At 35.6% G+C, this 26688-nt stretch overlaps 1 protein-coding gene across 1 annotated transcript in view; it reads right to left on the bottom strand.

Moving 5' to 3' along the window:
- Window positions 1–26688, bottom strand: part of ROBO2 (roundabout guidance receptor 2) — a gene marked incomplete at both ends in the record, with an annotated part of 564315 nt that overhangs the window by 495891 nt on the left and 41736 nt on the right. The window contains one exon of the mRNA XM_084232633.1: window positions 5632–5958. Within this exon, the coding sequence (XP_084088759.1) occupies window positions 5632–5958 (327 nt within the window). The remainder of the gene's footprint in view (window positions 1–5631; window positions 5959–26688) is intronic.

The following is a 26688-nucleotide window of genomic DNA, read 5'->3' as shown; positions in this document are numbered from 1 at the left end:
GGTGTTGGTTGCACAACCCTGTGAATAGCCTAAAAACTACTGAACTGTATATTTTACATGGACAAATTATATCTCAATAAACCTATTTTAAAATTATCTTCATATTTCAACCTTTTTTGAAATTTAATTTACCAGTATAAATTAAACTTTATGAAGTATAAAGGTATTTGTCTAGATAACATTCATTTGCAGTCAAAATAAAAGAAAAAAAATGACATTTTTAACTTAGAAATATCAAGAAACAATTTACCTTGTGTTCATTTTTAATGCCACCTGTGACCTCTGCTACTAAAGTGAGTCTACTTCTGTAACCTCTCTTCCTTGTACAGATAAAACATCAATTTAGTTTGGGATTTAAAGCAAACAGGATCATTATGTTTGTAGAGAGTTCCATAGCTATGCTGTTCTAGCAATCTGTGACCTATAAATAATGCAAGACCTTTTCCTTCTCTAAATGACTTTCTTGCAGCATGAGTCTTGAAACACGGGGGTGGGGGAAAGAAAAAAGAAAAAGGAAAGAAATTGCCCTGCAGTCATGGAATTCAATCTATTTCTCGTTCCTGAATTGAATTATGAATCACATCTGTTTTCCCTTTTGTAGTTGCATCAGAGGCTAACTTTCAAATATTAGCCACTTTATTGTCATCAAAGCAAAGGTAAACCACATCTTATCTGAAAAGTTTCTGTGTTTTGCTTTAGAAGTAAGGAAAGCGACCAAAAAAAAAAAAAAAACGTCAGTGACCCCTGACCTTTGAACCACAACCCCCTTGTCACTAAAGCATTCAGCACCTCATTTAATCTCCCCTCTCTGCATTGGTATAGTGCTGAGAAAAGGAAACGGAAAAAATAATCTGGGGACTTCATCAATTTTTCATGAATTTTCATTTAGGCCAGAACCCCCTCTTACCCTGGTCGATAGATCAAGCTGCTGTCATATATTTACCACCTGGGGCTACAGCTGCTATCTCTAGGGGCTGCCAGGGACTCGGGCTGTATCACAGGCAGCCACAATCCGTGTGAGGACCTCTGTGCTCCTTCTGCTCCAAACACAGAGAGCACCGGTGTTCAAACTGAAATCCTATCTGCAGCAGCTCTACCGTGCCTCTCTTGGTGGTCCCACTGGAAAACTGCATATTAACTTCTTCAGTGCCAGGTGCTTTGCTGGGACCGTGTGATTCTGTTTTCTAAATATGTAAAAAATTCTTTTTACCTAAAGATCTTTGTTGAAGTCAAGTGATTCAAAAGTACTTTCTGAATTGTGCTTTTTTTTTTCTTTTTTAACAGAAATCAAGAGGGAGTGTGGCAGGGGCAAATATGAGATAAGTGATTCAAGTCTCCATTGAAATTATTAGTCCTGTATATGTTTTTCTCCACTGTATAGTTCTGTTGCATAAAACTGAAGTAGATACTAAAGAAAAACAAACAAAAAGAACAAATATAGTAAAAAACTGTCAAAAGAGATGTTATCAGTAAAACTGCCCATTTCATACAAAAGCAGAAACCAAGACTTTTAAAATAAAAAATAAAAACCCAGAAAAAGAAAATGGAAATTAAAAATTTACATGTTTTAATCAATAATACCTTCACAATAAAAGTTGCAACACTTGTTTTCTATTCATCTACATACTCTGAACCAGCCAGGTCTGTTGTTCTCACATGACTTTGATGCATCCCCTCCTCTAGGGAGCACTGTGAAGCTCCTGGACATATTTCTGGTTGTCACACTCTGGTTGAGTAAAGGAGATCTTGTGGATATCTTACGAGCAAAGGGCAGAGATGCTCCTGAACATCCTACAAGGCACAGTACAGTCCCTAAAACAAACAATTGCCCCACCCCAAATATCAGTAGAGCAGAGGCTGGGATACCCTGTTCTCATTCCCTCGCACTCCATTCATAGCTAACGTCTTGAAAAAATGGGCATTAGCCAGTCCATTGCCACTACCTACTCATTCTTCAACTGCTGGGCTTTCTTTCATCACTAGAGCCCACAGATATTTATTACTTGACTATCACTGTCATTTGCATAGCCAACCACTTTTTATTTTTCTTAAAATCAATTCTGAGCCTCCCCTGTTGGCACAGCGGTTGAGTGCTGGGCTGCGAAGCTGCCTGCAGCCTCTGCAGCACCAGTTCAATACCCGGCTGCCAGCGAGGGTCCCACATGGCACACAGACCTCTCCTGCCATGCCCACTGCTCCCCTCAGCATTGTACTTCATCAGTCTGCCTGTTCTGTTCCCTGCTCTGACTCTGGTGAATTCTCTCACCCTCCCGGCGCTTCTGACTGTACCCAGTGCTTGTATAAATAAATAAATAAATAAATCTTAAAAAAAAAAAAATCAATTCCTTGCTCTCTTTTTTTCCCCCCCTCAAAGCTCATTCCTTCGCCCATCATGAAATATTGGTGTTTCAAGCAATGGGAGTGATCTAACACTTATTACCCATACCCTGCAGAAAGTCTGACTAGGCATCCATGTCTATTCTACCTATCCCATGGCTTCAATATCTATCTGGGAAAGACCGTTCTTCTCAATTCCAGAAGCTATCTAAAAAGATAGCTTTTCTTAAAAAAGAAAACGAGATCATTTTACCTCATGTATATCTCAAGGTGTCAAACAATACCAACAGCAGTCAAAGCTGATTTCACTTTCCTGTTTCCAGTACCCTATTTCTCCTGTTTCTGCTCTCACCATGGATGGTAGCACTATACACCTTGTTATTCTGCCAAAAAATAGTATTTGAGAAACACCTAAAATCAAACATAAAGTAATATGATGTGTAATTTCTAAATATGATTCAAACCATTTCCTCTTTTCAATAGTCACTGTATTTTCAGTTTATAGTCTAACATGTATACTCTTTTCTAAGTTATCTGACAGCCTCTTAACTCCTATCTGACTTCACTCATCATCCACTTAACCCAATCTTCCATTCTCTTTCAAAGATTCTCATTTTATACTAAAAGTCTAGATTTTATGATTGAGCACATGCCTACCTTTCAAACTTTAGCTGTCCACCAACCTCATATCCAGCTACCAGAAGTTCTCCCAATATACAGTGTTTTTAAACTTCCATTCTTTCCTTTAATGGATGAAGAAATAGATGTGGCAAAACTGAACATTTATGTTAAGTATTTGAAAATATGAAGGCCAGACATTGATATACTCTGTAGCTATGTCTCTTATCATTATATAAAAATAGATCTTTGTTACTAATAGTGTTGAAAAATTGTCATGCTTTGACCCAAATTTCTATATTAATATTTTTCATAAGAAAAAAGACTGCTGAGCTAATGCAAAAAAGATGAGTAGCATATAAATGGACATTATTTGATCTTGTATTGTTTCAAATGACATGAACTGTTGACATGGCATTAGAAGAAAGGATTTTATTCACTAGCTAAATCCAATTTGAAAGCCTTCTTGCCATCCTCTCTAGGTCAGAAGTATTTTTAGCATTTCTCAAAGCTCATTTATTTAAAAATTCAAAAAATGCTATTGTCATATTACACGCAAAAAAAATTCATGGTTTAAAATATTCCTCCTAAATCAGTTTGATTCACTATTAATGATGCAATTAGGAAAGAGAGAAAATATTAAGACTGAATAAAAGTGAAAATTTCATATGTGCTGGGAACAGCTATAACAAATATAAGGTTCAGAAACAAAGTAAGATTATAACTGCTCAACAATAAAATTATTGTCATTTATATAAACTCTAATACTGAGAAGAAAATTTAGTTAAGGATTAAAGAGTTACTTTCTCCTAAGTAGATAGAAAATAATTTTAGTGAAAATGTCTTAATTTTTTTATTTATATAAAGTAGGTCAGATTTATTTAGAGTGTTTTTCCAAATACGGAACAATGCCCTAAAACTAAAAATTAGAAGAATTGCAATGTGATATTGAATTTTTCATTAAGTATTATGTAAGTCTTGGTCATTTAACCATAATGGGTTTTATTTTATCTATAAAATTGGATAAGCGATATATGTATTATGAAAGATTGGTGGAAAAGTAAGAGAAAAGCTTCTCAGTAAGTTTGAGAAGTTCTAGAATAAGATTTTTCAAAATTAAAACAGTACTGTTGGAAATATTTTTCATTCTTTAAGTTTTGTATACATTTAAAATTTCCTTAAACTGAATTTAATTGTTTTCTGAAATTATAAAAATGAAATTGCCTAGTCAGTGAAAAATGGCATTGCTAGTTAAAGTTCTAAAGCTTATAGCTCAAGGTATTTCACATAACAGTTTTGAGTTTTAGGATTATTATAGACTTTTCCTATCTGATTTATACATGTTAAGTATTGATGTGTACCAGATTTCCTGGTACAAACTACAAATCAAAAACTGATGCTTGAGAGCAAAAGCATTCACTAGGCTAGCTGAATAGGAAATGTTTATTAAGGGATGTTTTCATGTGCAAAGATAATGATATATTGTTGAAAACTTCACTACACAATTACACAATGTAGACCACTTTTGTTCATCTAATGTGGTATCTTATGGTATGAGAATACAAGTATCAACTTTAATTGAAGATTTGAGACAATGTGTTATTATTTTCACTCTCTTCCCCCGCCAGAGAAATGGTTCACCAACCTGAATGTCCCCAATTTTCTCATCTATGAAGACTTTCCATGTACAGCCAGAAACTTTAAAGGTACAAATTGGCATGGGGTAGGGCAATCAGGAGAGGGAGGATTGTTGCCCTCTTATGCACATTAATCCTACATAAAGTGTTTCTTCAAAAAAGATGTTAAAAATGGACCGCAGGGTTAGTAGTTACTGTTTAAATTATGGCACCAAATCCTCATCTATAAACAAGAAACAAACTCTGTTGTTTATTTTAATTTGTTCTAAGAAAGGTCCAAGAAGTTAGGGTAGAGATGTTCAAATAGATGCAAAGCACTGATGTGTTGATTTTCTAGCGAAATTGAACTGATTAATAAAAATATATATTACAAAATGCCAGAGGCCGGGCCAATGCTTAGATATTATTATTTACCAATACTGAGTAAGACCCTCCTACATATCAACATTTTGTTCCTAGTCTCTTCAATGATGATTTTGTTTTGTTGTTAATTCCCCTAGAATAACGAGGATAAAGATTCCTAAACTCAGCCAGGAGGTAAGAGTTAATATAGCCTAGAAAGCATTCTCCTTATAAAGTTGCCTGACAAAAGTTAGATTCAGAAATAGATATAATATATAACACACAATATAATGCTATATATAATACTTATATATGAATAGGTATATGTATATGTATAATATTGAATTTATGTCTTGTGTATGCCATGTCACACACAAACTTTGCATTTAACACTTTGAAACTTGATTATATCTCCTATTAATAATTCAAATTTTAAACATGACTGACACCATTGCCACTTCACTTTAATGTAATAGCACAATCTCTGCATTGCTTCAATATGAATAAATGCATTCCAACACCCTGGCTTGACATTATTTTGACCAGCTTTCTTTGGAGAAGGCAAAGTAAAATTATTCAGTGTGTTGATTGTTTTCTTCTTTAGATATTAAGCATTTATGGGAATGAATCAATGCTTACTAAAAATAAATCAAAGTAAATGTGCCTGCCATTTACCAGGCTCATTATGATCACTTACATGCCACTTCCAGAGACGCATTTCGGCTCACTGCTTCACCAAGATAGTTCCTTGCAACACAAACGTAGCTTCCTTCATCGGGTTTACTGCGGCGTCCATGCACAATGCGCAAGAAGAATAAGGACCCGCTGGGCAGAAGCATCCTGTGGGACCGGGGATCATCCTTGTCGGTCTCCACCCGCTCACCATCCTTGTACCACTCAATGGTGGGAGTGGGCCGGCCCTCGGCCTTACAATTCAAAGTGGTGGGCTCTCCCTTAGAGACGATGACGTCGGAAGGATGCTCCACAATTCGTGGGGGAAAGTCTTCCTGGCGAAGACGGGATCCTACAAAATAAAACAGAATGAAACGAGCTTTAACATTCCTTATCTGTAGCTTTTGTCTCATCATGGTTCATACTGGTGAAATTACTCTTTTTAATTATTCAAAATGTACTAACTACTATTTTATTTATGTTTCACTCTTCTGTTCTTTATGCACCACTTAAGTCTTCCCATGTCCCTTATGGAATGAGAAAATATCGCAATAAATTGATATAATTCCAGTGAGTGAGTTAACATCCTTCATGAATCATGGCAAGAAAAAGTGAGGGCATGCGATTTTCTTCTGGAACCAGTATGTTAGAATGGGTACTAAGATGAGTAAGATTAATTTTCTGTCTTCAAAGTGCATACTCTCTACTCAAAGAGAAAGTCAAGCAGGCAAACGCATAAAACACACAGAGATGCTATTTATAATGCTAGTGCTACACCATCAGATTTAGCATTAAAAGAGACCTGAAACTTGTGTACAAATATTAAAGTAATTTAATAGAGGAGGAAGGTTAGACAATAGCATCCGTTGTCCAGGGATACAAAACTAAGCAGAAGCAGCAGAATTTCTATTTTGGAGTGTCAGATGAGGAACTCAAGCATAACTCACTATATTAAAATTAAATAAGTCATGTATGGAGGTTCAAAAATGCCTTATAGGAAAACAGGGAGGGAAGTTTAACTTTAACTAGACCATAATAAGATCCTTCTCCCCAAAATTGTGGCATTTAAATTGTCAACAAAGGAGAGCATTCAGATTAAAGAAACATCATGAGCAAAAGCACAATGAAATGAAAATACCTGTATAAAACATTTCATCATAAGTGTCCTCTTGATGTGGCAGGTAAGGGCAAAATATAATCCTAGGGCCAGAGAAAAGGGGGCTTTTAAAGTACAGTGCTGAGGAGTGTGACTTTTGGTCCACATGGCCAACAGAATTTGAGGGGGCACTGACATGGCCATCTGTGTGTAAGAAAGGTTGTTTTGTATGCTGTGTAAAAGAGAGATAGCAAAGGAGGCAAAAAGATAGTTGAGTGTTATGTAAATATCCCAGAGAACAATGAACAGAACCTGTTGGTAAATGACACTTCAGGTAGAAAAAAAGGAGAATGATAAATGGCATGTTATAAAATGAACTCTTGACAGAATTTGGCATATCACCATATAGTCAGAAGAGTGATAGCCACCAATGACTTCCTTGTGACGACAATGAAAGCAATGTCAGTAAGGGTCATACAAAATAGGTAAAGAAGGAGCTCTTGGTATTTGAAGATGACATTTTTGCATTATGTTTTGTTTTGAATATTTTTAGTTTATAAGGTGTCAAGGACCAGTATTTGCGAAAAGGTCCTACCAGCTGCTAAAATAAATCAAGAGGAGATGCTGAGAGATAACTATCCTATTTCTACTCGATAAACACAAGTAGTATTTACTCCTCAATATTATTCCAATTTACTTTCAATATTAATATTAAATGAATATTTTAATTTAATAAAGGAAGCTTAATTTGAGAGTGAATGAACATTCTCTTTTCTGAAGAGGATTAACTTTTAAAGGTTGCTAATTACCATTTGTTATCTCATCAGATCCAACCAAAAAGGTACTTATATATTACAAATGACAGGTAACTAGAACAAGAGTAATTTAGAGTACACAGGTCAGAATTAAAAAAAAAAAAAATCTTTCGAAGACCCAAAGCACTGAAACATGAACAAGCAATTGCATTTTGCATCACAATAACACAGGTTACATATTGTTAAATATTAAGTCTCTAAAGTAAGTGAGGAATTTAAAAATGTATAAATAAGAATTATGTCCAAAGTAATAATCAAAAGAGATTTCAGAATATGTAAATATGATTGTTTGAAAATAATTTTCAAGTCAGAAACATATTCCCAATGTAAAGATCTGGACTCATAGCCATAGACGGTGTTCCTAAAATTCATCAAATGTTCTATGTCACTTTCTATGTAATAGGCATATGGTAAGCCACAATCATCATGTTTTGATATCACCTTGTTCTTCTCTAATCTCCTATATGCAATGTTTCATATTTCCTCAATTCCCAATCTTGTGCTACTATTAAAATGAAACTAGCTAATTGTCCATGTTACTAGAGAGTCATTTATATATAAAATAATTTCCTACATTGCTAGATAATAAATATAAAATATTGCATAATGATAAGAGAAAAATATTTATAATTAAAACTTCTAAATAATAGGAGGCAAATACATAAATCATTTAGGAATAAGATTTAGACTCTAGCATGCCCCATAAGTACTCTGAGAATTTTACTCATTATCACTATAACATAGGTATACTATTCCAGTGTTGCCACATTTGTATATTCTTTTAGTAATTTTATTCCCACTAATACAAAAACTTTTAAACAACATCTACAATCTAAAAGTAAGTGGTAAAACAATCAAACAATTAGAAGAAATCACAGGAGCAAATTTTCATGACCATGAATTAGATTAAAAAAAAAAAAAACCCCTTCTTGGATATGATACCAAAAAGACAAGTGATAAATTAAATAATAGATAAATTGAACTTCCTCAAATTTAAATATGCCTGAAAAAAGTATTTAAAATTGAAAAAAAAATTTAAAAAAGATATTTGCAAATATTATAGCTGATAGATGACTTTACAATATATAAAAATGTGTAATTCAACAAAAATATACAATAACTAATTTAAACTGGGTAAAGCATTTGAACAGACATTTGCCTGCAAAGGTTAGATAAATGACAGTAAGCACATGAAAAGTTGCTCAACATCCTTAAAATTCAAATAAAAACCATAATGAGATATATTTGTCACCCACTAGAATGGAAATAATCAAAAAATGTAAAATAAAAGAATTTTAGAGGTACAGGAAATATTGAAAGCCTCATATTGCTAGAGGATGGAAAGTGATGCAACCACTTTGGAAATTCACTTTTGGAATTAACACATAATCTAGCAATTGCAGTCAAAAAAAAAAAAAAGAAATATTGTGTCTCTACAAAACTTGCACATAAATACAATGTAATATTCATAGCAGCATTATTTATAATAACAAAAAAAGGAAAGAACCGACATGAAATGAAAAATGGATAAATAAATGTGGTATATCCACAGAATGGAACTGGGCAATAAAAAGGAATGACACACAGAATAGCATGGATGATACTTGAATACAGTATACTCAGTGAAAAAAAAAAAAAACTAGTTTCTTTCAAACAAGACAGCATTATGTTTGATTACATTTATGTGAAAGGTCCAGAAGAGGAAAATTCACAGAGATACAAAATAGATTTATGGTTGCCTATGGTGTCCCATGGTGCTGAGGAATTAAGGAGGACTAGGTAATCTTTTGGGATGGGGTAGTGGTGAAACTACAGGTTTCCCCCAAATCAAAAGTATGGCATGAATATGAAAACTTTCTTATGCCAAAATGATGTAACACAAAGAAGCAATTACCATTTATATTTCAGTGTCCCAACACCTAAAAAATAGCATACCAAGCCATCACAAGCCACACAAAAAAACCTAAAACAGAATTAACAGATTGTAAAAGCAAGAATGAAATGATAAATACAAAGCCTGTAAGATACAGTCCCTGGGGAAGGAACTTGATAATGCAAATCTCATTCCTTGGGATATGCACTGTCTTTACTAAGCAGCTGCAAATCAGACATTGACAATATTTTTGCTTTTTTTACTTTTGCCAGAAAAGCAAACATACATTCCGGATTTTTTTTTTTTTCAGTTAGCAGAACAGGTCTTAAGGTAGGCCTTTTGTAAAAACAAAGTGACATGATATTAATTTTTCAAAAGCAAAGAATGTATGTATTCTAAAATTGATTATGATGATGGTTGTATAACTCCATGCATGCAATAAAAAGATATGACATAGGGTGCATATAAACTATATTTTGATAAAACAATTTTCTCAAAGTGATGAGTAATAGCACTGTGAATAAATTTACTATATGGCATTGCAAAAATCTGTGTTCACTTATGCCAACAGTTAGGAAATTTCCTTCATTTATAAGTTTAAATGTAATGATCAGGTCAACAACAGCCAATAGGTTATACAATAAAGTTGAAAGGTTTTACCAGCCAGGTGGCTGAGATGGATATGTAAAAATACAGCTATAATTTAAATGTTAGCATGCCATTAAAAGTGAAGGAATAAACCCTGAGCTCCTTATGTTCAGAAAGTACACAGATATAGCAGTAACAATTAAGATGAAGCAGTTTTAGGTAGTTCCCAGAACCCTCTGAAAGAGGTATTCCTCCGTAGGCAGAAAAGAGTAATGATGGGAACCATAGCTTTCCTCAAATTTCCAAAGATGTCTGGGGTCTTAAGGTCCAATAAGCTACCAGTTATTTTTCATTACTGAACCAAAACAACCCTATAATTTTGATTTAAAAAAAAACAAAAATAAAAAAGACAGCTGCGGGTCAGACATTGGGGATTCAGATGCTAACAGCAGAGGGGGCTGTTCATCACATAGAGTGCCAGGAAAGAGTTCAACATCAAGAGCTTTAATAGCCAAGGGCATATTAAGAAATACAACATCCAAGGACCAACCCAAGACCCACAGAATCAGAATCTGCATTTTAACAAGATCCTCCAAGGATGTGTATGCACATTGAAGTTTAAGAAGCATGCTTTATATGGCCCAGAGCTAAGAATATTTTCACCCTTTCAAAATGCTGTTAGAAGAAAAATGTGAGGATGAAGAAGGAATAGAAGGAGAAGGGGATAAAAGAACTTTAGTCATCTAAAAAGCTTGACATATCTTCTATGTGATTTATTTTTAAAGATGTGTTTTATTTATAAAGAACTGGGTGCAGGCCAGATGCACGGGACAGTGAGAGGACCCACCAGAGACAGAGTGGGGAACAGAACAGGCAGACTGACGAAACACACCGCCAAGGGGAGCAGTGGGAAAGACAGGAGAGGTCCGCCCACCTTGTGGGCTACTCCGAGACCAGACTGGCGGGGATCATACAGGCACTGCAGAGGCCTCAGACAGCCCCACAGCGCTGTGCTCAACCACCTGCACCACCAGGGAGGCCCTGCTATGTGATTTTTTTACACAAAAAGTTTGCCACTCCTGCTGGGAGTGCCTATAAATCACTTTCCCCTAATAATAACCCAAGTATTAGAATTTATACACATATTTTTAAAGATTTGTTTATGCATACAAGAACTGGGGGATGGGCCAAAGGTGTGGGGGATGACAGGATTCACCAGAGACAGAGTGGGGAACAGAACAGGCAGACTGACTGAAATACACTGCTGAGGGGAGCAGTGGGCGAGACAGGAGAGGTCTGCTGTACCATGTGGGTTATCTCCATGAGGGGGGATCAAACTCATGTTCCATTGGCTGATGATAGCTTGATAGCGCTGTGCCTTTAACCCCAGCACCACCAGGGAGGCCCCAGAAAATTTTAATAGTTTTACAGAGGACCACGAATCTGTTTTCTCCAGATTTCAGATGAGTACTCTGACAGCAATGCTAATATTGCTCATGTAATAAAAAAATATTTAGTATCCCTGCATGAACATACAGGAGAATCAGAATTACTACCTATAATTCTAACTTCAATTGCCATTTACAGCAAGTCTGGAAATGTTGTCGTATCGTCATATCTCAGTTAATTACTAGGCAATCAATTGCTCAAATTTTAATTAAAACCATTATATTTAACAGTATGTTGTAAAGACATCAGAAATTAATCAGAAGGTCCTAAAGATGAATATCAAAATGTTATTTTTACCATTTTTACATGAAAATAAGCTATCAAATAGTCATGACTTATCCATAATGAATAATTAGCAACAGCAGAATTAGAATTTAAGACCCTTTATCAGAATTAGAATTTAAGCCAAGCTTCTTAACAATGAATACAAGAGCAGGGGAAAAAGGGTGAATGAACGTTGTAACCACATAATTCCAAAATCTCTTCTGAAGTTGGTTTCAATAAAATGAGTCAAATGAATGCTACTAGTCACACAACCAGAAAACATCTTCCTCACACTGATAGCTTGACTGAGTTATTACATGCATCATTATCACCTGAGATACCTCTTTGAAAATGAGGATTCTTGGTCTCCATGATGAGTAGGAACTACAGAAGGAAATGGACTTAAAGATAATGACCAAGAGAAGGCCACACTTGCATTTAGATTTGGCTAGACATAAGCATTTCATAGACTATCAGATTAGTTCGTAGAATGCAGATGCATCTTAGATTGAGTAATGGTCTAAGAATCCAAATTTACAAAGTGGACATTTTTTCTGCTTTTGAAAGAATCTCAAACATGATTTTACAATGATTTCTGGTAAAATAAAGAGACAAAATTAATGGTTTACTAACTCTTCACATTTTAGAGGATTGGAAGTATGAAATCATAATTTGTGAATACATTTAAATTTAATTTAACCACTCATTTTTACTGAGTGTTACAGAAACTTTTGTTTTCAGGAAATTATTTTGATTACATAATACCATAAAAGAGGATAATGTGCTTATTGATTAAAGAGAGGCAAAATATTAGTTGATTTTATTTCATGTGTTCAAAGTAAACTACTTCCGTCTCATGAAGCTGGGATAGAGTGTTACCTGGACTTTTGGTATCTAAATAGCCATCTCTAGCTTTTCTGAATTTTCAAACTTTTCTGAATTTTTTCAAGGCCACAAGAAATTATTGGCAATAGGAAACAAGAGTGTGAACTACTCTTTCCAACAAAATTTGCATGCACTATTTTCTTTTTCTTAAAAATTTACATAATATTGTATCCTTGTTCATAATTATTGATATTATGTTTGTTTTATCTAAATATTTTTCCCAAAAAAACAACTCATAGTAAAATTAAACTGGGAAGATTTTCTCTGATTACTGTGATTTGAATGCGACCAAAAACACTCCTGAAGTTAACCCTTCCCTCCAATTTGAGAGATATAATTACAAAAAAGTGAAAGCTTTGTGACTCAAGGAGAGGATGTAATAGGAATAAAATATGTGGATTATTAAACCAGCCAATGGTTATACCTCACTTCACCAGGTGCAAATCAGAACATTAACCTCACCATCAGTCCAGATGATTCAGAGAAATTATACATCAGCACATGTAGTAAGCAGTCAGTATAGGTTTTCCTTCTATAAATGATCATGAACACACTTCAAAAAATTCCCCCCTAAAAGGACCATACCATTTTTCTTGAAAGTCATGTACTTTTTTTTTTTGGGGGGGGGCATGGTAAATTTCAGTTAGACCATGTTGATCACTTTATACTAGATTTCAAAGAATGAAAGCTGTTATTACTCTCCACTTTACCAAAGTACATCCTATTCAAAATTTTCTCCATAGAGAGAAACATACCTCAGTGTCATTAAAAGTGTTGTCCACTTTTATTAGTAAGCTAATGTAATGTGTAATGAAATGGAATCAATTGATCACACCATGAAATCTCTCCTTCCATGTTTTCCATTCTTGAATTCTTCACTATGACTAAATCCCAATGCATATCCCTTACAAGGGAAAGGGATGAAAAAATGCTATGAGATCACTTTATTTTTTCCTAGAAATCCTATGATGTGGTAGGATATGGTGACAAAGTCAACATTTGGGAAACACAAAGACCATTTTATCCATCTGAACCTTAGTGAAACTCTCTCAAGAGATTATCTAAGTTGGCAATGTCCCAGATAAATTGATAAGATTCTCATTCTTTCTGGAAACCCAAAAGTGTTGTTTCCAAATACTTCCCAATTAGAAATATATCAAAATTGAAGTCTGGAAGTTCTACTGATTTATTTTAAAAATTCTACATAGCTTTTCAGTGTCGTAAAACTATATATCAAAAGGAACTGATACATATAAAAGGCATTTCTTTGTAAACTTAACAGGCAGCTTTGATTCTAAAAGTTTCAGTTGTTCAACATGGTAACCATTATCAATATTATTATGTAGTCTTGCCAGCCACAGACAGAAAGTTGACCCCCAGAAATCCTCTTGCCCCAAACTCCTCAGCTTTACAACTGAGGAGAATAAAACAAAGAAATGAAGAACTAATGATTCTTCCCCCACACTAAGCACAGCTGTCTTTGTGATGTGTCCACACTCTGCTATTGGGATGACTTTTCCTTCTCTATTACTCCTTTTACCCATATTTTGAAAGTCTAAAATAGAAAGTCCTAAGCCTCAGTTTCTGTGGGATTGTTTTCTTTTATTTGTCTCCCCTGGGTCATTGTATGATTAGGTATGATTAGGTATGTGACCTTAAGCAAGTCAGCTGAACTATCTTATGATACCATTCTTTTATCCCCAAATTGCTGTAAGTTCAAAATCTTATAATATGATCACAGACTCTATGGTTGCCTTGTCATAATACACATCTGAAAGACTTAAATTTATGATCATAAAGCAAACTTTGAAGGAATTACATTTTGATGAGCATTCATACCTTTAATATATATATATCTACAGATTAGATAGGTTTGCTATAGGGTAGATAGGTTTGATAGGTTAGGTCTAGTATCAAAGCAAGGGTTAGAATCAACATACCTTTTTAAAGAACTCTGCAAAAGTTAATAATGAGTTAAATATTTTGTTTAAAAAAGTTTATTTAACACATAATTTATTAAATTTCTACACATCTTAAAAGTATTTTAACCATAATTTAAAATGAAACATTAGTCAATGATATTTAAAAGGTCTTTCCTTATTCTGAGTAAGCAGGCTGCTCTTTCAAGAGAAGGAAACAAGGAGAGGACATATCCATAAAACTTTTTGTTTGAATTTCACAATTACATTTCAGGTCATTATTTATGTATTCTGAAGAGAAACTGATAAAATGTTAAAAGAGAAACGCATTTTCTCTATTGCTCCACCACCCCATGTTAGTAGTCAGTGCCCCACTAGGTTTGTTTTATTGCTTTTTATAATATCCCATTATCTGGCTACCTGATCCGAAGCACTGAGTTACAGACCAGCTCTGAGCAGAGGGGTTCCCAGGTTACAGAGCACCATCATCCAGGGCTAAGGCAGGACTGGTTTGTATTAGAACCAATCAAAGGCAATAGAATCCAAGGGTGGACACATGAGAATATCTATAATATATAGCATTGAAGAGATATTTTGAAACCACAGATCTGAAAGTTGCCATTAAATTTTTAGGAATGATTCCCTCCTGAGAAATAACAAGTTAATTTTCTATTTAACAAATTCATTTTCCAACAGTTCAATGAGGAGCCAGGGTATTAACCTGGACATTCACCCAACGTTATTTCAAATCAATTTGCTACATCTTACCATGGTTGAAGGCATTCTTTAAAGAGTGATTTGCCACCAAATCAGAGGTTTTCATGGGTTATGCAGATTTGCCCTAAGATGACAAAAACAATCTCTATCCCAGGGATATGTTTTGGAAATTTAGCTTCTCACTGTCATATTTATAATATCTTAACACCGTTGTAAAATTGCATTTGGTTTTACAAAAGGTGATACAATGAAACAATTTCCAAACTCATCAAATTGCTTCATATGTTTAATTTTCTAAAAACTACCAACATGTATTTGGTGTAAACTATGAAGAGGCTTCCAGAAAACAGCATTCTGAATTTCTAATGGAGTGGTAATACATTGGCCTTCTAGTCTATTTCCAAGCAATATATACTCATTAGCGTTATAAAGCATTGGTCTTAGTAACCACAGATACCAGAGGTCCTGGTATCAGTGTCAACAACACCATTCCCACCAGAACTAATATATTATGCATGCATGTATTACTCTTTATTAAACATTTGGTTTCTGATAAAGCCTTTGATATATTTTCCTCTAAATTGGAGATATTTTATTATAAAGTTAAATTGGTCCTAGATAAAAGGGCAAACATCTTTTACTTGACAGTATACCTAGGATTAAAACCAAACAAAAACAGGGCCTCCTTGGTGGCCTAGGGGTTAAGTTTCAACGCTATCACCTCTATAGCCTGGGCTCAATCCCAACCAGGGACATAACCCACATATGGCACAGCAGACCTCTCCTGTCTTGTCTGCTGCTCCCCTCAACAGTGTATTTCAGTAAATTCGCCTGTTCTGTTCCCCAGTCTTTCTCTGGCGAATCCTCTCACACTACCACAGCCCCTGCCCCACCCCCAACCCTGGTCCTCTGGCCTACAACCCAGTTCTTCTATGCAAAAATTAAAAAGAAAAACAAAACCAGAATTGAACATGTTAGTACAATGCAAAATATTTCTTCAAAGAATAAGATCTAAATTATCACTCAAAAAATTACAGCATTCATGAGCCAAATCTACTAGCTGTACTAAGAAATGCACACAATGACTGGTTTTAGGTTTGTTAACTTCTAATGAACACTCAACTACTGAAAAAGTTCGATATAAATCTCATTTCACCACTGGATTATGATGTGTGTATATGTATAAATATATATGTATTTATTTATGGTACATATATATGGTACTTAAACCATGGACTGGTTTATATGGAATGCAAAACTATATGACACTACAGAAATTAGACACAAAATTTTGCGTGCATGTGTATATGAGGTTGATCTTCCATAGTTAATAGAGGTTTTCTGTCAATACAGGAACTCTTAAAATTGTCTATGTCCAAATCCTGGATAAAAATATGAACTCAGACGAATTTATTATGTAATTCACATTTGTGTTTCTAGAAACACAGCAGTACAACCCAATAATATTGTTGTGAACGAGTGTTTTCCATGTTTAAATACAGTAAACACTCAGTGACTATTCACTATTAGTCTTATTATAATGTATAATTATTTTATTTGTATAACCTCTACCACTATGCTAGAATTAATCTGTAACCCTATACAGAAAAAACACTCCCATCTATCTACAGGATATAATCTTCTTATGTAAGAGTACATCATTTATGGGACTCCCTGGTGGCACAAGGGGTTTAGACGAAACCTATGAAGCTATCCACAGCCACTGCAGCAAGAGTTCGATCCTTTGATCCCCTCCCAGGGAGCTACCCACATGGCGCAACAGACCTCTCCTGACTCACCCACTGCTCCCCTCAGCAGTGTATGTCAGTCAATCAACCTGTTCTGTTCCCCACTCTGTCTCTGGTATATCCTCTCACCCCCCACACCTCTGACCTGTATCCCAGTTCTTGTATGCATAAATAAATAAATAAATAAATCTTCACTTTTGTTACCCTGTCAGGGAGATTGTTATAGTTTCATCAAAAATGTTGAGGCCTCCCCAGTGGCACAGCAGGTTGAGCGCAGTGCTGCGAAGCTGTCTGCAGCCTATGCAGCACAGATTCAATTCCCGGATGGCCAGAGAGATACTCACATGGAGTGGCAGACCTCTCCTGCCTTGCCGGCTGCTACATTCAGCAGTGTTTTCAGTTATCTGCCTGTTCTGCTCCCTGCTCTGCCTCTGGTGAATCCTCTCACCCTCCCGTGACCCTGACCTATACCCCAGCCATTATAAAAATAAAAAATATATAAATCTTTAAAAAATAAAAATAAATCTTTTCAAAAAATGTTAAAACAGCTAAATAATCGTACTATGATTCATGATAAATGTTAATATTAGGCATTACTATCTATATATGCTAAAAAAATGTATATTATAATTAAGTGGAATTTAAATATTTATTCATAGTAACATTGTCCCCAAAAATATTAAATTAAAAAAGGTTATAACGATACGGATGATCTTTCTTTCTGAAAGACTTGAAGCCATTGCATAATTAATAATCAGGAAGAGTGAATTTTGGTTCTATCTTTGGTTGCTTTTCTAGTATAACTTTAAAGAGATTTACAGAACATCAAAAGAAATTTGTTGAGGATACAATAACATGACAAGTTAAATGACATGATGGGACCAGGAACATTATCAGAACACTGTCTGAAATTTACTTTTATCAGTTGTTTAAGGGAATGGTCAAAACAAAATTATTTTCTCCCTTTTTATGCAACATGTTTTGCTTGACATTCTAAATTACAGTTTATGAAATTGTCTGTGTTTAAAATAAGGCTAGAGCTCTTGAAATTAAAGACCCAAGTCAAATATGAGCATAGTAATCCCAAAGATGAAAAGAAAGATTTGTCTCTTGAATAGTGGGAATGGCTTTATTCATTTATTCAGTTTTCTTTATAGTATTTTCTTTATATCACACGATGGCATGTCGGAATTCTTTTTCTGAAACCTGTACCTTGGAGAGTAATGGAGCTTTATATAGGTAGCTGAATACAACATGTGTTTATCCCTTTCTCTTTGACCCTCACATTAAGAGTGAATAGGTTTTTCACAGTTGACCAAACTGAACAAAAGTGACGGCATCACATTTCTGCAGAGGTACTTGGAATATAAACACTTAATTTCACTTTTAAAGTGTTTGCTCCACCATAAACATCGCGGACAAGATTTTGATCCCAAAAACTGTTCATGTTTAATCAGCTGCAAATAGCTCTTATGTTAAGAATAAAAATGTGCTTTCCAACTTTTAGAAAAATTTCAAACTGAAATTTCCCCTCTCACTTTATACACTGTATTAAAATAATAAATATTAACTTAAATAAATATTAAGACAATTTTTTAGTTTTATTTGGTAAATAATAAAGATTTTTATCTATCTATTGATGCAAGGGGTTGGTTATACTTAGATTAAAAATTGAAGTTGCTTTAACGTAGCAGATAAATAGTATGTGCTACCTTGATTTTCAGGATGTTTTTCATTTGGGGATATACTATCTCTTCAGGGTTTTGTTTTGTTTTTTTTTCCCATTTATGACATGTGTTGATACCTTTAAGAAGTGATTTAATAAAACTTTGAATTTCCTGTCAAGTGATGTCTTCTGTTTCAGAGCAAAATGACTACCAGATAACATCATCACTGCAAGAGAAAAACTGAGTGTCGTTTTCAGTTAAAAGACCGTGTGTAGAGAAAAAAAAAAGAGCTTTTTTTTTTTTTCTGCTGAATGGAGAAATGCTGCAAGTGGGAGTGCTACAAATGTTTTTAAATGATCTTTTTTTCTGCTTGAATTATGTTTCAGTAATATATATGAGAGAATCACATCCTCAGGTCTCTCAAAGAACTCAGATTCTAGAAAACTTATGAGCAATGTTATTTTCCACTCAGTTGATTTACTTTGAAGCTTTATCAGATGAGGAATCAAATGAAACCCATCATCCCCAGGTTTTTTAAGGTTATTACCATGTGGACATGGAATTAACCTCCATCCAGCCACTCTCAAAATGCAGGGCTTTCTTGTCTACAAAGCAAAAGGAGTAGAACACACAACATTATTCTGGATTATGCTAAATGGAAAGAAAATGCTGACAGGCAGGGGAATAAAAATGTATAGAGTTATAGCAACTGTGAAAGACAAGAATAAGGATAGATCAGAAGAAAGTGGTATTTGCAAAATGTAGGAAGCTTTTTTAGACTCAAATACTCATTGCATCGATCTCCAACAAGTGGAATTTTCCTACAAGCAGCAACTCAAAATCTGAGCAAAAAAATTAGAAGTGTATGAATTTAAAGGCCTATAAGAATATGTGCTTAATATACCATATACGTATGCTACTTTCAAAAAAGGCAATAATAACTGTTTTTGAGAGATATACATACTGCCATTGACATTAAACAAAACAAAAGAACATTATTACTGGATATTTTCCTTACAAATTTATATCACAAATGGGAGAAAAATACTTTGAGTTTTATGGAGAGGGCCCCCCTGGTGGCCTACGGGTTAAGTCTCAAAACTACCACCACTATGTCCTGAGTTCAATCCCCAGCTAGGGAGCTAATCCACATATGGTGCAGCAGACCTCTCCTGCCTTGCCTAACAACAAAAACATTTAGTTATATATAAACTATTGAAGTAGAAGTCTGAATTAATTCTATTAATTTCTAACTCAATAGTTAATGCCTCCTAAGGTATGTGTTTTAGACGGCTGCTCTTTCCAATGTTTTCTACAGGGAACTCATTTCCACACACTGTGTCTGGTGTAATTTCTATGAAAACAAGAGTCAAATATCTAGTATCTCCAGTTAAGAAAAGGTCTAGTCTGGGTCCAGGTGCCCACTTCAATGCTTAATCATAATCACAAATGCTAGAACCTCAAAATGAACCAGTCACCACTTTCTTTGTCTGAAACCTCATCCCTTCTTCTTTCCCAACATACTCCATCTTTCTTCAAGTTCCTAGTGCTAAAAATGTCAGCTGCAGGATTTAACTCTTCAATTTCTTTCAAAACCATTTGGCATCACTCGCTGGAGTCTTCCTTCCGTCTCTCACCTTACATCTGCCTCAATTCCATTCCTCTCTACACTCAAGTTAACAATATCATCATTCCAAAATGTCATAGTTACTCTATTCTAAGTATATTCTATTGCTTCTTCCTCAGTTCTCATTTGCTAGAGAAATAAAATTTTAGGAGTACACAGCATTAATTTCAACTTTAAATGTACAAACAAAAGAAATAGGTTAGCCAAGTAAATCTCAGACTTTCAGGGCATGTTCTAAATTCCTTTCACTCCCTTGGCCAGTAGAAATCCATTTATTCAGCCAGTTGAATTACAAATTGCACTTCTCTAAGTCCAGTGTATGCAGCCAGGATTAAGCAAATTGCCTTGTGAGTCTTATGAGGAAGCAAGACACTCCTCCAAGCCACCCACTAAGCCAAGGCTTGGCATTTACTTGGACAGCATTTACCCTGTTGCTATGATGTCTATGCAACACTGATTTATAGTCAAAGGTGCCAGAACATCACTTCAAATATTAAAGTTTGGCTGTGTTTCTCCATTTTTCTGAATTCACTGAAAATTTTTAAAATATGTTGACTTCAGAGGCAGGAAAGAAAAAAAAAAAAAGATTCAGGGCCTCCCCATTGGCGCAGCGGTTGAACGCTGAGTTGCGAAGCTGCCCTCGGCCTCTGTGGCGTCGGTTCGATCCCCGGCTACTCCCAGGCCACAGGAGGAGGTTCCCACATGGCGCGCAGACCTCTCCTGCCGCACGCTGCTCCCCTCAGCAGTGTACTTCGGTCCTTCTGCCTGCTCTGCTCCCTGCTCTGGCTCTGGTGAATTCTCTCACCCTCCCGTGTTTCTGACTGTACCCAGTGCATGTATAAACAAACAAACAAATAAATAAATAAATAAAACATGCCTCTATTAAAATTTTTTTAATTTAAAAAAAAAATTAAAAAAAAAAAAGATTCAGAACCCTTGCTTTGTTGAGGTGCCTTATATCTGTTGTATTTATTTAAACCACCCATATTGAAACCAGGCCCTTGAGACAGCTGCCTTCTATGAGTTCAGAAATGATGATAGATATTTTGACAAAGTCTGGCTGATTTTTTTTTCATTTTTGACTTATAAGAACCATAAAATAAGGAAATATTAACTAGTAAACAGGGTCTTTAATTTCTAAACTTTCCATGTGAGATGATTAGCATAAAGGAAAAAAATCAAAGTGTGTAGAAACAAGCATCAACACATTTAACACATATTCATCAGCCTCCCTATTCTGACTACTATATGGAATATGAATCTACTGTCTAAAGTCTAACAATGATCAGGAGATTGTCTATTGCCATTAGTTTACAACAAAGTGATTTCTTTAATTATCCTCATTGGGGCTGAACAAAGTATTAAACACCCAATAATCAGTCACAGAGACAAAGGGAGGAATAAGAGGACAATGTCTGACTCTGCCAGGCTCAGTAAGCACCACCTTGATGTACCGATGATCGTTAATGAAGACAACAGCTACCAATTAGATAGCTGACAATTAGGTGGAAAAGAGATGTGTCAAAACAGGAACTGACCCTTGAACTAAATTATTTTTAGTTTGCACTTAATTACTCTCAGAACAGCAAAAGACAATTCTTAGGAATTGCACTTTTCCTACAAAGAGCATTTCTGCTTCACACTGAACGTTGTGTAGGCTTACATCTTAGTGTTTTTATTTTCCCTTCTACTTTTCTAAATATTGCTAGTACCAAATTCTATAACCTCTTTCATTATCACCAACCTATATCAATGAGTATACAATTGGAAATATGGGCTACATACATTATATACATCTAGTACCTAAGCTAAATAGTGCATAGATTCTGGTTTCAGACAAACCTCAGGTTCAGTCCTGGCTGTGAGAGGTCAGGTTAATTCTGAAGAAGAAGATCGGGGATTTTAAAGCATCAGATTCTTTTATTTATTTATTATTTATTTATTTATTTATTTATTTATTTATACAAGCACTGTGTACAGTCAGAAGCGCAGGAGGGTGAGAGAATTCACCAGAGCCAGAGCGGGGAACAGAACAGGCAGACTGACGAAATACACTGCTGAGGGGAGCAGCGGGCGTGGCAGGAGAGGTCTGCGTGCCACGTGGGACCCTTGCCGGTGGCCAGGGATGCAACCGGCGCTGCAGAGGTTGTGGGAAGCTTTGCTGCCCAGCGCTCAACCACTGAGCCACCAGAGGAGGCCCAAGCATCAGATTCTTTAGCCAATATTAAAATACAAAAGCTCTCCTACCATAGGAATCTGGGGAGGACACAGGAGAAGCCCCAGGTCAGACTGGGGCAGGAATGCCATGTATATAAATATATCACATATTTCTTTCCTACATTAAGAACATTTGAAGCACTTATTGCTCATAGAATTTTCTTCAATGAACCAAAAAATTTAAAGCACTTAATATACTTTTGCACAAGTCACTGCCTTCCTTCACATAACAAAAATAGAAACTCTTCCTGCTTGCACTGGCAGGCAGCCCGTGCTTGCTAGTACCACGAGTATTTCTGAATGACTTGGCACAACCTTTAATGATATGCTTCTTGCATCACAGGATGCACGTTCCCTTTTTGCCCATCTCATTGCTTTAGTTTCCAGAAGTTGTATTTCCCTGATTATCACTAATACACGTGGGCATTTCTGCATGGCGGTCCACAGAGTCCGTACCTTTGGGCTGCCTGAAAGGTGAGATCACCTCTGGCTCTCTGCTGGCTCAGTTCCCTTGGATGGGATCCAAGACTGAACTGCCTTATGCTGAATTTCACTGCTGTGGCCAATGGAGTAATAATGAGGTTCCCTGTCAATACCCCCTGGATTTTTAAGGAGACATATTAGTCCCACTAAAAGCACAAACATTTAAAATGAGTTTTTTCTTTTTTAAATTTCAGGTCCAAATACTGTATGCTAAAATAAATATGTCAGCAACCTGTAATTTCTATAAACCAATAATCATTCACTGAAACATGTGGTATGAACACATAGATACCACACACACATATGCACACTCAAACATACACATAGAAACAGTCACAGAATTATGGGAACTTTTTTTTCTCATTTATTCCCCTCAAAGATGAATCTGCCAGACAGTATTAGCATCAAATGTGCTAGGCATTAACACAAGACATCAAGCAACCAGATATTTATGAAGAGATATATAAGCAAAGATTTTCAAGCTCGTGCCAAAGGCAGTTCAGTTCTATGCATGAGGAAAAGGACAGAGGTTATCCTCGCAGTCAACTGTAGCTAGCTCAGCTGAAGAGAGCTTTCCAATTCTTGGCAGAATAACAAATTCTCAAGCAGAGAGGGGATAGGGGTGAGAGTTTTTCTTCTGTAAGTAACTTAATGAATGAAGTACTAATTAACATTATGGCATTGATAAATGGAGAGAGAGATTAGGGATGTACTCGATATTCAGACCTTCGCAGATGGACTGTCAAAGCCACATTAATTCCTATCTCATTGGAGCATCTGCTTCTCCCATAATCCACTGCCCCTTGGTACGAACAACACAAACTGTTGTGACTCAATTCGATTTATATCAATCTAATTTCTTTTAATCCAATTTGTATTCCAATCTACTACCTTCTAATCACTTAAATCTTCAGCCTCCATCTGGTAAATTTTCTCTCAAAATTAACAGAGCAGATGCCTCTGCGATTGTCTTCCACAGTCAAGCTAATCAGACCCTTGCAGTGGCCTATAGAATCCTCTGAATAGGTACGTGACTTACGGTGTTGCCCTACCAGTTACAAACTCTGTGAGGTAGAAGATCATTTTATCTATCATTAATTGGCTCATTTGCATAACACAGCTTGGGAAGAAACACAGAACACAAAAGCCAAGAGCAGAAAACTACAGGAAGAGTACAAAATGTGTTCATTTGTCAAATGAGCTTTACAATTCAATCAGTCTTCTGTTTAGGTTAACAAACATGGGGTGAGAATATGATTTAGTGCTGGATGGTCAAAAAAGCAACCCTTTGCAGAGCAGTTTTGGCAAATCGTCACAGTCATACTGAACCTAACTTGTGTTATATATTATTATGTTATATATATTCATAATAAAGCTTCTGAATATGAGAGCTATGAACTAATTTATTCACTGTAGCATTTGTGATATAAACAATGCAGCTGCTGTCTAACAGTGACTTTTACTCCCAGAGAAGTTCCACTGTAACCCATAATAAATGTCACAAATTAAATGTTCCCCTATGAACAGGCTGGACAGCACTACCTGTGGAATATACATTCTGGAAAAACAGCAATTAACAAAAATTTAAATAAATAATGGTCCCAGTACATACACAGAGAGACACTGTATTGAACTACGTTGAGGTGGAACTCATTTTCATGTGAAACTTAGGGGACATATTACTTTGAACCATCCTTCTTACATTACAAAATATTGGTAATATTTTTAAATATATATATATATTTTTTCAAAGCCAGGCATCATAAATAGAAAAAGTAAAGAATTCAATGTGGAATTCATGTAAGGGACTGTCTGCAGAAAGACCACTGCTGTTTGAAAAACCTGAGAGATTAGCCTAAAAACCATTAAATCTAGAATAAAGTTTGTCTTGATTAAAAATGATTAAGAAGTCAGTGCCATTAATATTATGAAATGGAAATATATTAAAATGATTCCATAAAGCACAACATAAGCAGATTAAATGATTAGATGTGAAGTCTAGTTCCACAATTCCAACTAGTGCAGGATGTATAAGAAAAAAACCTGCAGGTGGTTAGGTCACCATGATATCCATATTAACCAGAGAAACCCAGTTGGGGAAGTCAGAGGACCATGGCATCAGGCCTTCTCTGAAAATGGTGCATTTTTGGGTGGGGGAAAGAACAGAGCTCTCTCTATCTCAGCATTAAGACAATGAGTGACACGTAAACACTGTAAAAAAAAAAAAAAAGACTATGTCTCACCCAACTCATCCTCACATATGCTGTTCTGAGCCTCAGTTGTTCACTCTGTAAAGTGAACTGAAAGTTACATCTGCTTCTATATACTGTGATAAGGATGAAATGAAGATCATACCTGTAAAACAAACTTTCTAAATTCCATGGTGTCATATAAGACATCACAGTGAGGCTGTTTTAGAACATGGACTCTGAATTCAAATTTCAGATGCAATTTGGGAATTGGGTAATTGCAGGCATATTACAAACCCTCTCAGTATTTTAAGATGTAAAATGGTGAGGATGAAAATGTGCTTAAATTCCTGGGTCAAAAGTATCCTATAATAATGTTAAAAAGTGTCTGTTAATGGATAAAAGTTGAGAAAGTTTTCTCATATTGAAAATTCTCTAGTATGGCTAAATGTGCATTAAGTGTTCAGTAGCTGAAGAACAGTATCTATTTTCTCAGTGTCCTTCTTGCTTTTCAGTAAAAAAGGCAAACAACAGAATATATTTATTTCAAGTGCTGCAATGAGGTCTATCAATAGAGTAGAAAAAATAGATTATTTTTAATTGGTTCTAATGTGAAAAGTAACCTCACTTTTCAGTAATATTACTAGCAATAATATACCAGGTGCCAGGTATTAGGCTAGATGAAAGAAATCCTAATCTCAAGGCATTCAGGGCCCTCTGCCTTGGCACTTATATTAAAACTTTTTTCCCTTTGGCAATAAAGTATCTGAAGCAGACATGTCCTGTGTTTCCTTAAATGCCAACAAGGCTCATATAACTGTCTCAGAGCTGTAAAAGTATTGATCAAAAACACAAAATCATGGACCACCACATGCAAAAAAATGAAACTTGACCACTAACTCTCACCGTACACAAAAATCAACTCAAAATGGATAAACAAACTGGACATAAGACCTAAAACCGGGCCTCCCCAGTGGCGCAGGGGTTGAGTGCTGGGTTGTGAAGCTGCCCGCAGCCTCTGCAGCGCCAGTTCGATCCCCGGCAGCCGGGCAAGGGTCCCACAGGTCGCGCAGACCTCTCCTGCCGTACCCACTGCTCCCCTCAGCACTGTCCTCCATTTGTCTGCCTGTTCTGCTCCCCGCTCTGGCTCTGGTGAATTCTCGCACCGTCCCGCACTTCTGACTGTACCCAGTGCTTGTATAAATAAATAAATTAATCTTTAAAAAAAAATAAATAAAACCATAAAATATATAGAATAAAATATAGTAAAACACTACAAGACATCCACCTCAGAAACATCTTTAAAGACTCATCATCTAAAGCAGTGATAGTAAAGGCAAAGACAAATACTTGGGATTACATCAGACTGAAAAGTTTCTGCACAGCAAAACAGACATTAACCAACACAGAGACACCCTACTGATTGGGAAAAAATCTTTGCACTCCAGTCAACTGATAAGGGACTGATCACAAGAATATACAAAGAACTCACAGGACTCAACAAACGCAAAATAAACAATCCAGTCAAGAAATGGGCAGAAGAAC

The sequence above is a fragment of the Talpa europaea genome (genome assembly GCF_964194135.1).
Source record: "Talpa europaea genome assembly, chromosome: 4".
Taxonomy (NCBI): domain Eukaryota; kingdom Metazoa; phylum Chordata; class Mammalia; order Eulipotyphla; family Talpidae; genus Talpa; species Talpa europaea.
Note: the sequence above shows the minus strand (reverse complement) of the source record. Positions and strands in the feature narration are given on the sequence as shown.